At 39.7% G+C, this 15523-nt stretch overlaps 2 protein-coding genes across 2 annotated transcripts in view; one reads left to right on the plus strand and one right to left on the minus strand.

The window, feature by feature from the left end:
- LOC115281762 (proline-rich proteoglycan 2-like) overlaps positions 1-15523 on the plus strand; it is a 63809-nt gene that overhangs the window by 27761 nt on the left and 20525 nt on the right. The gene's annotated exons all lie outside the window — the stretch shown is intronic.
- Positions 1-15523, minus strand: part of PRKAR2B (protein kinase cAMP-dependent type II regulatory subunit beta) — a 103271-nt gene that overhangs the window by 18254 nt on the left and 69494 nt on the right. The window contains exon 4 of the mRNA XM_029927229.1: positions 10135-10218. Coding sequence (XP_029783089.1) covers positions 10135-10218 — 84 coding nt within the window. The remainder of the gene's footprint in view (positions 1-10134; positions 10219-15523) is intronic.

Below are 15523 nucleotides of genomic sequence, written 5' to 3' on the forward strand. Positions count from 1 at the left end.
AATTTTTTATCACTCTTCTCTGTCACTAAGGTTCTCCTCAAGAAGCAACCTTTCACCCCCATAGGACAGATTTATTAAAATGGAAGCCAGGAACCTCAAATCTATTCTTCAACAACTATTTAAACTATATAAGATTTTTACTCTGCTAAAGCATGGCTGACAAGGCTTAAGGATAAATTTCGGCTAGTGAGAATAAGCTAGAAAGTGAAAAAATCTTTCCTCAGAAAAAATGCAGGAACAATTTGAAGATCCTGTAACACACAAAAGAGCTGTGTTTCTCAAACTATGTTCTGCGGTACCTAGAGATTTAGTGGAGGCACTTCAGTGATTGATTCTGTAAACAGTTGATTTAATTGCATCCTTCAAGTATATTTTAGCCATTAAATATTAAAACTAATGGAAATCAAAATGCTCAGATGAATTATATATACAAGATGGTTTTCTGAGGTTAAATTTCCCATAAAATTAACCACGGTTAAGTGAACAATTCAGTGGCCACAAAAAGTTGTACAACCATCACTTCTTAGTTCCAGAACATTTTCATCATGTCACTTGCTATTCTCCCCTCCCACTAGCTCCTGGCAACATCTACTTGTTTTCTGTCTCCATGGATTCACCTAAACTGGATATTCCACATAACACAATCTACATGTGACCTTTTCCATCCACTTATTTTACCTAGTTAAGTAAGGTTTTCAAGGTCCATCCTTGTTCTAGGTCTATCATACTTCATTCCGCTTTAAAGATGGATAATACTCGGGGCACCTGGGTGGCTCAGTCAGTTGAGTGTCTGGCTTCAGCTCAGGTCATGATCTCATGGTTTGTGGGTTTGAGCCCTGTGTCAGGTTCTGTGCTGACAGCTCAGATTGTCTTCAGATTCTCTGTCTCCCTCTCTCTCTGACCCTTCCCTGATCACACTATCTCTCCCCCTCTCTCTCTCAAAAATAAATAAAACATTAAAAATTAAAAAAAAATAAAGATGGATAACACTCCACTGTAAATGCACCATAATGTATGTTTATCCATTCATCCATAAGTGGACACATGGATTGTTGACACTTTTGGACTATCATGAGTAGTGGGGCTATTGAACATTCATATTCAAGTATTTGTTTGAATATCTATGTCGATTCTTCTGGGTTATAACCAGGAGTGGAGCTCCGAATATATGGTAATTCAATGTTTAACTTTTTGAGAAACTGCCAAGCTGTTTTCCATAGTGCCTAAACTATTTTCTTTCCTACCAGCAACGTACTAGGGCTGCTGTTTCTCCACATCCTCACCAACACTTGTGATTTTCCTTTTTAAAAAAATTTGATGCACCCTAGTGAGGCTTGGCTGATATATCATTGAGGTTTTGATTGGCATTTCCCCAATGACTAGCCGTTTTGAGGATTTTTTTCTTGTGCTTATTATTTGTAGATCTTTTTTTGAGAAATGTCTATTCAAGTATTTTGCCCAGTTTTAAGTTGAGTTGTTTTGTTGTTGGGTTTTAAGAGTTCTTTATAGATTTTGGATATCATGTCCTTATATACATATATGTCTTGCAAATATCTTCTCCCATTTATGAACATCTTTCATTTTTTATTAATGTTCTTTGATGCACGAAATTTTTATTCTTTATGAAGTCCAATTTCTTTCTTTTCTTTTCGTAGTCCTGTTTTTGATGTCTCCCTAAATCCAAGGTCATTAAGACTTACCCTTGTGTTTTCTTCTAAGAGTTTCTATAGTTTGGGAGCTCACACTTAGGTTTTGGATCCACTTTGAGTTAATGTTTGTGTACAGTATAAAAGAAGGATGTCTGTGTGTGGATGTCCAGTTGTCTCAGCACCATGTGTGGAAGAGACGACTCTTTCCCCCACTGAATGGTGTGGGCACTCTTGTCAAAATCAAATGGACATCAAATCAAATGTATAGGATTTGTTTGTAGACTCTCAATTCTACTCCTTGGTTCTGTGTCTGCCCATGCCGGTAGCACATGATTTTTATTATTGGAGCTCTGCAGTAAGATTTTTGAAACTGGCAAGTGTGAGTCCTGCAACTTTGTTCTTCTTTTCCAATATTATTTTGACAAGATGAGCCCTCCTTTGTTATACATTTTAATAAAACAGACAACAGAAAAATGTTAGTGTTTTCTTGGTTTGGCTTTATAATATATAAATGTTACCAATTTAAACTTTTATAAATACTGATACAAATAATTTTTTAAAAGATTATGGAATCTCCATAAATATAGATACAATGCTCAGCAAAAAGAAAAACTGGGCAGAACAATGTGGAAAGTTTGCTGCCACCAAAATTTAAAGACAATATACTGATCTTTTACCTCTTTTCTTAGGTTTATTCCTAGGTATCTTATGGCTTTTGGTATAATTATGAATGAGACTGATTCCTTGATTTCTTTTTCTGCTGCTTCAGTATTGATGTAGAAATGCAACATATTTCTGTACACTGATTTGAATCCTGCAACTCTGCTGAACTCATATATCAGTTCCAGTAATTTTTGGTAGTTTTCTACATAAAGTATCTGAGAAGAGTCAAAGTTTGAATTTTCCTTGCTGATTTAAATGCCTTTTATTTCTTTTTGTTGTCTGACTGCTGGGGCTAGGACTTCCCGTAAGTAACAGTGGTGAGAGTGAATATCCCCGTCTTGTTCTTGACCATCGAGGAAAAAAGCTCTCAGTTTTTCCCCGTTGAGGATATTAGCAGTGGGTCTTTCATATTTGCATGAAAATCCTAAAGGAGAACACAGGCAGCAATCTCTTTGACCTTGGTCATAGCAACTTCCCTCTAGACACGTTGCCATAAGTAAGGGAAACAAAAGCAAAAATGAACTACTGGGACCTCAATATAAAAACTTCTGCACAGCCAAGGAAGCAATCAACAAAACTGAAAGGCAGCCTATGGAATGTGAGTAGATATTTGCAAATGGCATATCAGATAAAGGGTTAGTATCCAAAATCTATAAACAACATATTAAACTCAACACTCAAAAAACAAATAATACGGTTAAAAAATGGGCAGAAGACATGAACTGACATTTTTCTAAGGAAGACATACAGATGGCTAAAACACACGTGAAAAGATGTCACCATCACTCATCATCAGGGAAATACAAATCAAAACACAATGAGATACCACCTTACACCTATCAGGCTAAAACTAACAACAAATGTTGGCAAGGATGTGGAGAAAGAGGAACCTTCTTACACTGTTGGTGGGAATGGAAACTGGTGCAGCCACTGTGGAAAATGGTATAGAGGTTCCTCAAAAAGTTAAAGATAGAACTACCCTAAAACCCTTAATTGCATTACTAGCTATTTACCCAAAGGATATGAAAATACAAATTCAAAGGGGCACATGCAACCCAATGTTTATAGCAGCAGCCTTATCAACAATAGCTAAATTATGGAAGGAACCCAAGTGACCGTCGACTAATGAAGAAATAAAGAAGATGTGGTGTGTGTGTGTACACACACACACACACACACACACACACACACACACTGTATATATACAATAGAATATTACTTCACCATCAAAAAGAATGAAATCATGGCATTTGCAATGACATGGATGGAGCTAGAGTATATTATGCTAAGTAAAATAAGTCAGAGAAAGACAAATACCATATGATTTCACTCATATGTGGAATTTAAGAAACAAAGCAGGGGGTGCCTAGGTGGCTCAGTCAGTTAACTATCCAACTTTTGGTTTTGGCTCAGTCACGATCTCACAGTTCATGAGTTTGAGCCCCACCTCAGGCTCTGTGCTAACAATGCAGAGCCTGCTTGGGATTCTCTTGTCTCCCTCTCTCTCTGCCCCTCCCCTACTTTCTTGCTCTCAAAATAAATAAACTTAAAATAATAATAATAACAGACGAACATATGGGAAAAAAAGAGGGGGGAAGCAAACCATAAGAGATTCTTAAAGATAGAGAACAAATTAAGCGTTGTTGGAGGGAAGTTGGTGGGGGAATGGGCTAAGTGGGGGATGGACATTAAGAAGGGCACTTGTGATGAACACTGGGTGTAATATGTTAAGTGATGAATTACTAAATTCTACTCCTGAAACCAATTTTACCATACATGTTAACTAACTAGAATTTAAAGTAAAACCTAAAAAATACAAAAACAATATACCGATCTATACATATCATAATGCCAGAGAAATGCCATGAAAACACTAAAAGAACGTGACTCCTGAGAAGCTGGGCTGCTGGAAGGTGGGGGTGGAAGGGGGATTCCCTTCCCCTGACTACTCTTTTGTTCTTTTTTTTAATAAATGTTTTATTTATTTTGAGAAAGAGAGAGAGAGGAAGACAGCTACATATGTGCAAGTGTGTGAAGGAGGAGCAGAGAGAGAGAGAACTTCAAGCAGGCTCCGTGCTATCAGTGCAGAGCCTGACATGGAGTTCAGTCTCTGGAACCACAAGATCCAGACCTGAGCTGAAACCAGACCCAGAAGCTCCACCTGACTGAGCCATCCAGCACCCCTTCTCTTCTGCTCTTTTTGAACTTTTATAAATTGTATATGCACACAGACTTAAAATTTTTTTTAATGTTTTTAATGTTTAATTTTGAGAGAGAGACAGAGACATAAAGAGACAGAGAGCAGGGGAGAGGCAGAGAGAGGGAGACACAGAATCAGAAGCAGGCTCCAGACTCTGAGCTGTCAGCACAGAGCCCAATATGGGACTCGAATCCACGGAAGGTGAGATCATGACCTGAGCCCAAGTAAGAAGCTCAACAGCCTATGGGGCACCTGGGTGGCTCAGTCAGTTGAGTGTCTGGCTCCGGCTCAGGTCATGATCTCGCCGTTTGTGGGTTTGAGCCCCGCGTCAGGCTCTGTGCTGACAGCTAGCTCAGAGCCTGGAGCCTGTCTTCAGATTCTGTGTCTCCTTCTCTCTCTGACCCTCCCCTGCTCACGCTGTCTCTCTCTCTCTCTCTCTCAAAAATAAATAAAACATTAAAAAAATTAAAAATGAAAACATTAAAAATTAAAACAGCCTAAGTCACCAAGGTGCTTCTAAAAATTTTAATTAATAAAAAATCCAAGTTCTCCATTGAAACAGAGAACATACTGCTGCATCTTCCCATGGGCTACGAAACGCTTCCAGAGGAACTATAGAGGTACTCTGCAAGAAACGGTTTTCATCTCCCCCTCACCGCACCCCCGTTCCTGGGTGAGCGCTGGCACCTAAGTGGGAGAGAGCAGCCCCTGTGGAAGATGAGGCCAATGTGGCAGGAAAACAATGCTGTCCTGATGTGGTGCTAATTGGCCCCACAGGGACCATTTTATCCAAATGATTTCAACAACCAGGCAACATATGGTCACCTATCAAAGTTACAAAGTTTGCTTACATGATTTGCTAATATTTTATGTTGCTTACTATTTATATTCCAAGTCTTTTAGGCCAGATAGAGAGGGACTACCAGATTTATTGATTAGCTCTTTCTCTACATGTCAAATGTCGAATGGCAGAGAAAAATGAAATACATTTTTTTTGTCATCTTGGAATGAGCTATATGTTATAACATTATAAAGCTTAGGAATTCACACACACAGAGACAGAAAAGTAATTCCTGGTAAAATACAGAACAATCATTTCTTCTAGAACTTCTCAGTGTGACAAGTGTCTGTTCTAATCAATCAAAATGCACTTTCCCCATAATTATGCGGAGAGTGAAAAGAACTTAGGAAATATTTAATATGCGGCGGCTTTTCCAGTGACTGCCAGCCACAGTAGGAAATCCACAGCTTATTCTATGGAATGCAGCCCCGAGAATGGGCTCAGTGAAAGGTCTCTGACTCACTTCAAAAATAACAATTTACTTGCCGTTAATGAAAGAACCTATCAGAGAGCCTAGGAAAATTATTTCAGTTTGCCTCAAATTAGAAATACTGCAGAAGAAAAATGGCCTACTGAGTCGAGCATTAAAATATTCATGAAAAGGAGATCTTCAAAGACATTAATAATTACAAATGCTGTGCTCAACCTATGCACACACGGCACTCCCAGGAAAAAATGTTTGGAGGCCAGGGAAGTGCAAGATTTCCAAGCTAAACAATGACTTCAGGGAATTGAGATGCGATGCTAGATAAAAAGTCTGGATCATTCTTCTTGTGAGTTAGTAATTACTGCTCCCCCTTTCCTCCTCCAAATTTTCCCATTTCAAAAAAAGGTACCAGCTCACAGCCATTCCAGCGGAGACACCAGGAGGGAGTCATCCTAGACCCTGTGCATCAGGTCACAAATCATCCAATCCCTAAAAAGTGCCAGCTTCTGCTAATCCTGAATATTTTATGAAGCCATCCTCTTTCCCCCTTCTCTAAGTCCCTTTCCCACTCTTCTACCCTCTATCCTGCCACCACAATGACCTCACACACATCTGATTATTACTTTCGCTGCTTAAAATATTTCAAGTGAGACTTCCCACTGCCTTCAATACATGGCCAACGCTGCAGGGTGGCAGTCCAGACCAGTCCTTTACAACACAGCACACATTCAGGTGCTCCCTCCACTGGGGGGGGGGGGCTCCTCCGCTGCAGGCTCCAGGGAGAATACTCTACGCTTTTCTTCCCCTGCAATTTCCCACTCTGAGGCTCAAGGGGCCTCCCCAGCTTCCTGAAACCTCAGTGGGCTGAGACCCTCACCCTCTCGCAAAGTCCTGACCACATTACAGTATTTCCCATGTTTTACCAAATTGCTTGGTGTGGGTATGTGGAACCTCGTCAAATTGTAAGTTCAAGAGGACAACAACCATGCATTTCTGTGGTGTCCATGCATTACACAGGCTTTGGAGCACAGAACGCAGCAAGGAATCGAACTGACTGTTGCTGTATAGGCAGGTTACAGGTGCCGAGCGTGTCATTCAATGTAATGTGCTTAAGTTATTATTTTAAAAAAATGTGGATCATGAGACACTAGAAGACTATTTAAAATCACAGACTTAACCTAAAATCTTCAAACGGCCATGTTTAGGGAGTTTTTACAAATTCTAGGTTGTAATTTGTTGAGAAAAATACATTTTTACTCATCTATATTTTGCATCATTCCCAGAAGGTTCTGAGAGAGTTGGAAAATAAAACAAGACAGTTCAAGCTCAATTTTTTTTTAAAAAAAGATGTTTTGGAAGCAACTATGTAAATACATTTGCTTTTTCACTATGAAATACTCAATGGTGGTAATTTATGAACTTAGTAATTTCATAAAGTGTTTTTTCTTGTTTCCTCCCCTATGAACTGGCCTCAAAATATTAATATATAAGACCTCAACAAAGAAGCAAAAGGAGGCTAAAAACATTTACTGTTTATAATCACTTTAATTAAATAAAGATGCTCCTTGCCAGAATCTACTAGCAATAGCCTTAAAAAAATTATTTTAAATGTAATTTTATTATTTTAAATGCAATTTGCACAGGGCTTTAAAAGAATTAAAGCTGAAAGAGCCAGAAAAATCAGTTTAGTTTAGGGGACAGAACAGAACAAGAAGCATTTCAGGAGAGCATACCTAACAGCTATTTCCCGTCTATTTATCACTTTGTGTACAGGCACCTGAATAGAAATGTCTAGTCATTGTTGATGCATTAAAACGTGGGTTCGATTCAATAGGAAAGCATGCACACAAACTAACAGGCGGTGGGCCCAAGTCCTGAACGAGAGCATCTAGCCCTGGTCCCCGCTCAGGGAAGTGTGGCTGTGGGCCTGAAGCATCGGCCTCACCCAAGAAATGCAGTCTCTCAGGCTCCACGACAGACCCACTAAACCAGACCCCGCATTTTTCACCAGATCCTCAGATAATATACAGGCACGGCAGAGTGTGAGAAGCACTGTTTTTGGTGAGTTCTGAAATTTTGCCGTGTAAAGTGTAAAGTTCTAGCTGAAGAATAATCTGCTTAGCTGAAGCCTACCCTAAAGGGAAAAACTGAGGATTAATCTTACAGCGGTCTTCTCTGTGTATCTGACAGATAAGAGTAAAATAACTAAATTTATTTAATTCCAATACCTGCCCCCATACACACACAAAGTTGTATCTTTCCACTGATAATTATTTGGACTCGCATTGGTAGAAGATCATTAGCAATCAATAGTTTAGGGGCACCTGGGTAGCTCAATAGGTTGAGCGTCCGATTTCGGCTCAGGTCATAATCTCATGGTTCATGGGTTCAAGCCCCACGTCAGGCTCTGTGCTGACAGCTCAGAGCCTGGAGCCTATTTCAGATTCTGTGTCTCCCTCTCTCTCTGCTCCTCCCCACCTCTGCTTGTGTCTTTCCCTCAAAAATAAATAAACATTAAAAACAAAAGAAATTACACAGTTTACATGTTCCATATTTCACAGAATCATTAGCATTCTAGACAAATGAAATGTGTGCTTGTTTGGAAGCCCATCAAAATTTCACAAATTTGTTGGGAGCCATCACTATAAATAAAGCTAGAGAATCAAACAGAGCAGAGATGCCCACCCGTGATCAGAAAGAACACTGTGACTCTGTCCTCCCTTTTGCCAACACCGTCCATCCTTCAGGAACCCCTGGGCTAGCTAGACCTGAACTCAGGCACAAACTCCCATTAGTCACTTATTCTATCTGGTGTTTAATACTACAAGAAAACGTTTCCATTCCTAAATAGAATTCTTAAATTTTTCCATCTTAGTTTCTTAATTTTTCATTATTAAACAACCAACACCCCCATTCTTTAGAGCTCATAGTTTTTCAAATTCAGTAAAATTTGTAACATGTGGTTCTAAAACAACATCTCCAAAGTCACAAAGTATAATTGTGTTCCTGGAGGATGTGAGAAAAATATATGTGGTATTAGAAACAAAGAATTTTTTTAAATGTTTGTTTATTTTTGAGAGAGAGAGAGAGAGAGAGAGAGAGAGAGAGCGCGCACAAGTGGAGGAGGGGCAGAGAAAGACAGAGACAGGATCTGAAGCGGGCTCCACACTAAGACCAGAGAGTCCGATGTGGAGCTCAAACACATGAACTGTGAGATCGTGACCTGAGCCGGAGTCACCCAGGTGCCAAGAAACAAAGGATTTTTAAAAAATGTTTCACGGTGTCATATGGCCCAGTGTAGAGGATCTGGTATAATGCAGTCCCTTCCCCCTTATAAAAATGGCCTTCAGAAGACCTTATCTTTAAAAGAGTAGGTGTTAATTTAATGCTTTCTTCACCAGGGCATCAATCTGAAAACTATAATAGATGCTGCAATTGACAAAAAAAAAAAAAGTTGAGGTAAGCTATAAGAGTTGACTCAGTTTCCACATTTGGATCATGGCGGCAGGATCATGGCAACCCAAATGACCAGAGAGCAGTGAAGAAGCATAATCTGTGATGAAGGAAGAGAACAATTAAGTCAGAAAGCAGAGCAAAACGTGTACAGCATACTCACTCACACTGAGAGAGGGTGTTCTAGAAAACCTCCCAGAACCAAAGACCAGAGACTCCGAAATCCGCACCAAAATCAATCAATAAATAAAAATGAAAGAAATCCCCCTCCTTTAAAGCCAAGTAAACTATTACCTTTAAAATATGTATAACAGACAAGTTACACATTAAAATTACTAATATATATTATACAATAAATTATATAATATGTAATACATATTATGTATTTATATATTTTATATATTATAATATACTTAAATATATTTATAATTTATATATAATACATATATACATTGTATAATGTATAATATATTATGTAATATATAATAATATATAAATAGTATAATAATTATAAATAATTATTTTTACTAGCTGTGAAGAAAGGCAAGCCACCATGGGACCTGCACTGTCCTATTCCTTCCGACTGGCTGGCTGTACAAAGAATGCAAGGTCCTACCCTCTCTCCAACTGGGCCATTTCTCAGGGCACAGCTTGTAATATGTAACCTTGAGGGATGAGATAATGTCTACCCCGGACGGGTGCAGGCAGGCCTGTGGCAACAGCGCACCTGTGAAGCCTGAGGTTGCTCCTAGAACACAACCCACTATGCATGCAGGCCTCCACATCATCCCGTGTGATGTTAGCTTGTAAAGAGGGTAAAAGCCAAGCCCCTGCCCAGTTCTTCACTTTGACACTGCAGGAAAAAAAAACAACCATTTCTGGTTACTGAGATTTGTCTTACCGGATCCAGGTTCTTAAACAGCAGGATGTCTTTGCAAGCCTCTTGTAACCGATTTCTTTGATCATCCGTTTTGGGATGTATAATCTAAAAGGATATCAAATTAACAAACAATTAGTCTATTACTCGTACTCATAACGGGTAAAATTTCCCATCGGGATGTTGGAGGGAAAAATGGTGCTGAAGTTCACTTTAGGTGGCCAGACATGAGCTAGCAGCCCACTAAGTAACAGCTGGTCTCTGGGAAGTGGTGCACGTTCATCAATTTGGCACTGGAATGGTTTTCAAAGGAGTGTTTCCCCCAGATCAGCAAATTCATTTGGTAAGGGCCTGTGATCAGTTCATCATAAAGGCTCCAAAGCTCCCAGCCAGTGGGAGCACACCAAAGGACAGCAGGTCACAACAGCTACGCTGAAGAACTGCAGGCTGCCTTCATTCTGTTTAATACTCTCTCAGCCTTTAATACTGTTTCATACCCTACCACTGAGTGCAACAGTCTTTCAGGATGTTGATCTTTCCTTTGAAACTTGGTAGTCTCTAGAAACTAATAAATTCTTTTTTAATTTTTTTCTAATGTTTTATTTTTGATACAGAGAAAGACAGAGCATGAGAGGGGGAGGGTCAGAGAGAGAAGGAAATACAGAACAGGAAGCAGGCTCCAGGCTCTGAGCTAGCTGTCAGCACAGAGCCTGACGCGGGGCTCGAACCCAGGAACGTGAGATCTGACCTGACCCGAAGTCGGAGGCTTAACCGACTGAGCCACCCTGCGCCCCTCTAGAAGCTAATAAATTCTTACAAGTATATTGCATTAGATGTTAAATACATTTTTATGCACAATGTACCTAACTACCCCCACACAGTGATTTTCCCAAGGGACTGAGTCAATGCATGCAGCCACGCCAAGGGAGTGTGGATTGGAGGAAAAATTAATCCAGCGGTCCTGGTGTGCTCAGTTTAGAATGAGCTCAAAAAAAAAATCAGTGAAGTATATATATTCTTCCTAAACTGTCATTCCAGGAGGGTGAAGACCAAAAGAATGGAATGCCCTCTGGAGATGTGGCCTGTCCCCTCTCCAGAGTCCCTTTTGAATAGCAGACGGCTCACCCAACTTGAACCAAAAGGCCCACTCTTTTGTGAACACTGGTAGTTTGTAACTATAAAATGAGGAAAGGCAGGAGACAGTCCTAAATGCAGCAGGCATGGCATCATCTTGGACCCCTAGAGACCACCTTTTCCTACACTAATGCTCAAAGAGCAGCTATGGAAGCTGATGAGCAGGTTCGCCAGCCCTTGTGCCACTGGCCCCGCCATGAGGCCAGCCACAACCAGGCAGCCTGCACCCATGAATATACCAAAACTCACAATGGGAAATCAGAATCAGCGCTTCAAACCCATCTCAGGTGGCTAAAAATTGATGAAAATCATAGGCCCAAGAGGAATAAAGGAAATTTGCAGCATTCGGCATTCCTCATTTTACTGATTTCACCTTACTACTGTGCTTCACAAGTATGTTTACAAATGGAAGGAGTGTGGCAACCCTGTGTTGAACAAGTCTGTCGGCACCATATTTCCAACAGCATTTGCTCACTTTGTCTCTCTGTGTTACATTTCGGTAATTTTTGGAATACTTCAAACCTTTTCATTACTTCTGCCTTTGTTACGGTGATCTGCGATCAGTTACTATGACGTGCTGAAAGCTCAGATGACGGTTAGCATTTTTTTAGCAATAAAAAATATTTTTAATTAAGACATGTATGTTACTGTTTTAGGTAGAATGCCATTGTACATTTAACAGACTGCAATAAAGCGTAAACATAACTTCTTTCTGCACTGGGAAACCAAAAAGTTCATTTGAATGGCTTTGCTTCAATATATGCTTTATTTTGCTGGTCTGGAAATGAACTCCCGGTATGCCCATCTGTCTACTATTTATATACTATGCAAAAAAGTATTAGCCAGTGAGAGAGGAAGTCATTGCATTTTTTCCCATATGGGTAAGATACATGCAAACTTCACCACAAACTAGATTCTAAGAGGACATATGGATACAGAAAAAGCAGACCCTGGTGCCAACTAACTCATGGCTTGTAAGAAATTTTTTAAATCTGGGCATTAAAAAGATCATGCCAACCGTAATTCCTATCTCCCTACTTCAAATAACAAAGGCTAACACAATAAAACAAACAAACAAAAGTAATTTCTCACTTCACAATATCCAGCTAGAACTTCACACTGGAGAAATCACAAAATATTTCCCTGCTGAGAAGCTCTGTCCTCAGAGAGAAGAAGTCAGAGATACCATGGCACCTTCGCTGAAATAACTTCCTAGGCCCAAGATGGAGGCATTCCTGCCCCGGGAGCAAAGTGAGCAAACCACAATTTAGATAGCTTTCGTGTCCCCACAAATAGTCCACCGCACCAGAAACAGAGCACAGTCAGTAGCCAATCCCTAAAGCCATGCCAACCCGGGCTCTATACTTGTTTCCTCATTACTTGTTCCTTATCCTATGAAAGCTTCCTGCCTTCCACCCCATCTGGAAGTTCTCTGGACCCTTGGGAACGGAGACCACCCCCTTCATGAAGTGTTGAGGCATGCCTCTTTCACTCCAATTGTCTTCTTTAATCTTTCTCAGCACCACCTTGCACCTGCTTTACTCTTGAAATCAATTTAAGTCTTTTCCCCCCCAACCATTCACTCTGTAAGGAACCCCTCACACAATAGTGGTTTACTTTTCTCTGTCTCCTACTACTTCAATTTTTATCAATTGACACTTTTAATTTTTTAAATGTTTATTTATATTGGGGGGAGGGGTAGCGAGCTAGCGAGCCGGGGAGGGGCAGAGAGGGAAACACAGAATCCGCAGCAGGGTCCAGGCTCTGAGCTGTCAGCAGAGCCCGATGTGGGGCTCAAACCCACAGACTGCAACATCATGACCTGAGCCAAGTTGGACACCCACCCAACTGAGCCACCCAGATGCCCCATGATTTAACACTTTTAAACCTTGGTTCTTAATCCTGCCACCACCACTACTGTCTACTGCTCTCCCCGATTTCCTTTCTTCCTCTATCCATTCTCCCCACCATCACTCCTCTGTATCCAGAGTCTTTTTTATCTTTTACAACAAACCCTGCATTAAAATCCTTCTCTGTGCTCTGGAAAGCAGTCAGAAATCTGGTGCATCTTTAAGGCTTTGGTGCCTCCACCCTGTAACCAACTGCTCAAAAGATGCTCTCCCGCTTGTAAAGACTTTTTCTGTTGGGTTTGGTGTGATCCTACATGTAAGATCTGCATCTGGAAAACTAAGGCTTTAGCAATACACACAACTGTGACTTTTCTTTTACTAGAAGCCACTTTTTTTAAAAAATTAAATTGTATTTCTGATTTCAGGATAAAAATCCTATTCGTTAAATAAATAATTATAAAAATGAAAAAACCACAAATAATTATGTAACATTTATTATGTGCCAGGACTGGTTTAAGGGCTTTAAAAATATTAACTCATTTTATCCTAGTAACTGACCCCATGAAGCTGGCAGCAGTTCATGCTAAGTAAAATAATCCAGACAGAGGAAGAAAACTACTGTATGATCTCCTATATTAAAATGAATTTCTCCAAGTAATTTCTTCAATGTCAGAAAGTTCAGAGCTGCAGAACGAAGTGATCCATCCCAGACGGGTGGACTACAAAATTTATTCTCTAAACCAGGGTCAGCAAACTATGGCCTGAAGGCCAAATTTCTTTGTGCATGGCCCCTAAGCTAAGAATGATTGGGAGAAACACAAATCAAAAGAATTCATACTTCTTGATACATGAAAATTGATAAAATTCAAATTCAAGTGTCCATAAATACAGTTTTTTGTTTTTTTTAAGTAAGCTCTACACCTAACATCCATCTGAACTCATGACACCGAGATCAAGAGTCACATGTTCTACCGACTGAGCCAGGTAAAGTTTTAACGGAACATAGCCAACTCACCCATACATGATTGTCATGGCTGTTTTCAAGCTACAAGGGCAGAGCAAGTAGCTTCGACAAGCTGTATAGCCCCCAAAGCCTAAAGTATTTATTATCTGAAAACAGTAAATTTTTCAGTAAAAGAAGAAAGAAGTTTACAGAAAAAGTTTGCCAACTCTACTCTTGGGTGTCTTTCAATTAAATAATTAGAAAACCAATTCATAAAAAAAATTATGTAGATTTTTGTTTTAAAGAAAACACTGCAAATCTATTTTGGTAAAGCAAGGGATATCTGTACAAGATATTTTCCTATTTGTCCAGTTCATTCTCCACACAGAGCTGAAGGTTGACATTTAAAAAACTTAAATCCAAACACCTCAATGGATTCCATCACATTTACTGAGCATGAACTCTCCCACCCGCCTCCCCAAGCCTCACCTCAATCACCTGGCCGTGGCCACACCTGTCTTCACTGGGAACTGCCACCTGCTCCCTACTGAGGCACTGAGATCAACCCAAAATGGGCTTCGAGACTTTTGGGCAAGACTCTCCACCCTCTGGTCTCACCTCAAGGAGGCCTTCAACAACCACTCCATTTAATTAGGGACCTTGTTGTGTGGGGTTGGGGTTTGATTTGGTTTTCATTACTAGACCCTGTGTCACTATCCTTTTGGTGCTCACACTTTGCAGCTGGCTTGTCTAATTCTGCTAGGAGACTCTAAGCCTCAAGATGGTAGGGACTTGTCCATGGTGCTCAGCACTGAACATCCTAGCACTCCACCAGATATACAGAAGGCACTCTCCCCAAATTCTGTGGAGTAACACAACAAAGAAATGATCCACTCTTTTTTAAAACAATTTTTTATTTAAGTAATCTCTGTACCCAAGGTAGGGTTTGAATTCGTGACCCCAAACTCAAGAGTTGCATGCTCTGCTAGAAATGATCTACTCTTAAACTTACCAGCTCTTTTCTACCAGAAGAGCTACATGTTAGAGGTATAGATAACTTGTATATTTTCTTTTTTTTTTTTTTTTAAGAAATCTCTATATGCAACGTGAGGCTCAAACTCACAAGTCGCAAGCTCTACCTACTGAGCCAGCCAGGCACCCTCTGTGTTTTCATTTATTAAAGGTAAAATCTAATTTGTGATTTTCCTACATTGACCTTAAGTATTTAAATTTTATTTGAGTTCATATCAAAGAATAAATACTTATTTATACTAATCTGAGATTTAAGGATTTGATGCATAGTCTGTGAAATAATTCAAAATGTTCAAATGAAATGGTACCTTATCAAAATATACTGTATGTTTTCTTTACATTTTCCAATATCTGCTTAGAGTCAATTAATTTTGTAATCTGTAATAATCATTTCCAAGTGCTATGGTATAATTTGCCTTGTAGTATCTAAGACTAAAAAACCACTGCAATTTTT

The sequence above is a fragment of the Suricata suricatta genome, chromosome 2 (genome assembly GCF_006229205.1).
Source record: "Suricata suricatta isolate VVHF042 chromosome 2, meerkat_22Aug2017_6uvM2_HiC, whole genome shotgun sequence".
Taxonomy (NCBI): Eukaryota; Metazoa; Chordata; class Mammalia; order Carnivora; family Herpestidae; genus Suricata; species Suricata suricatta.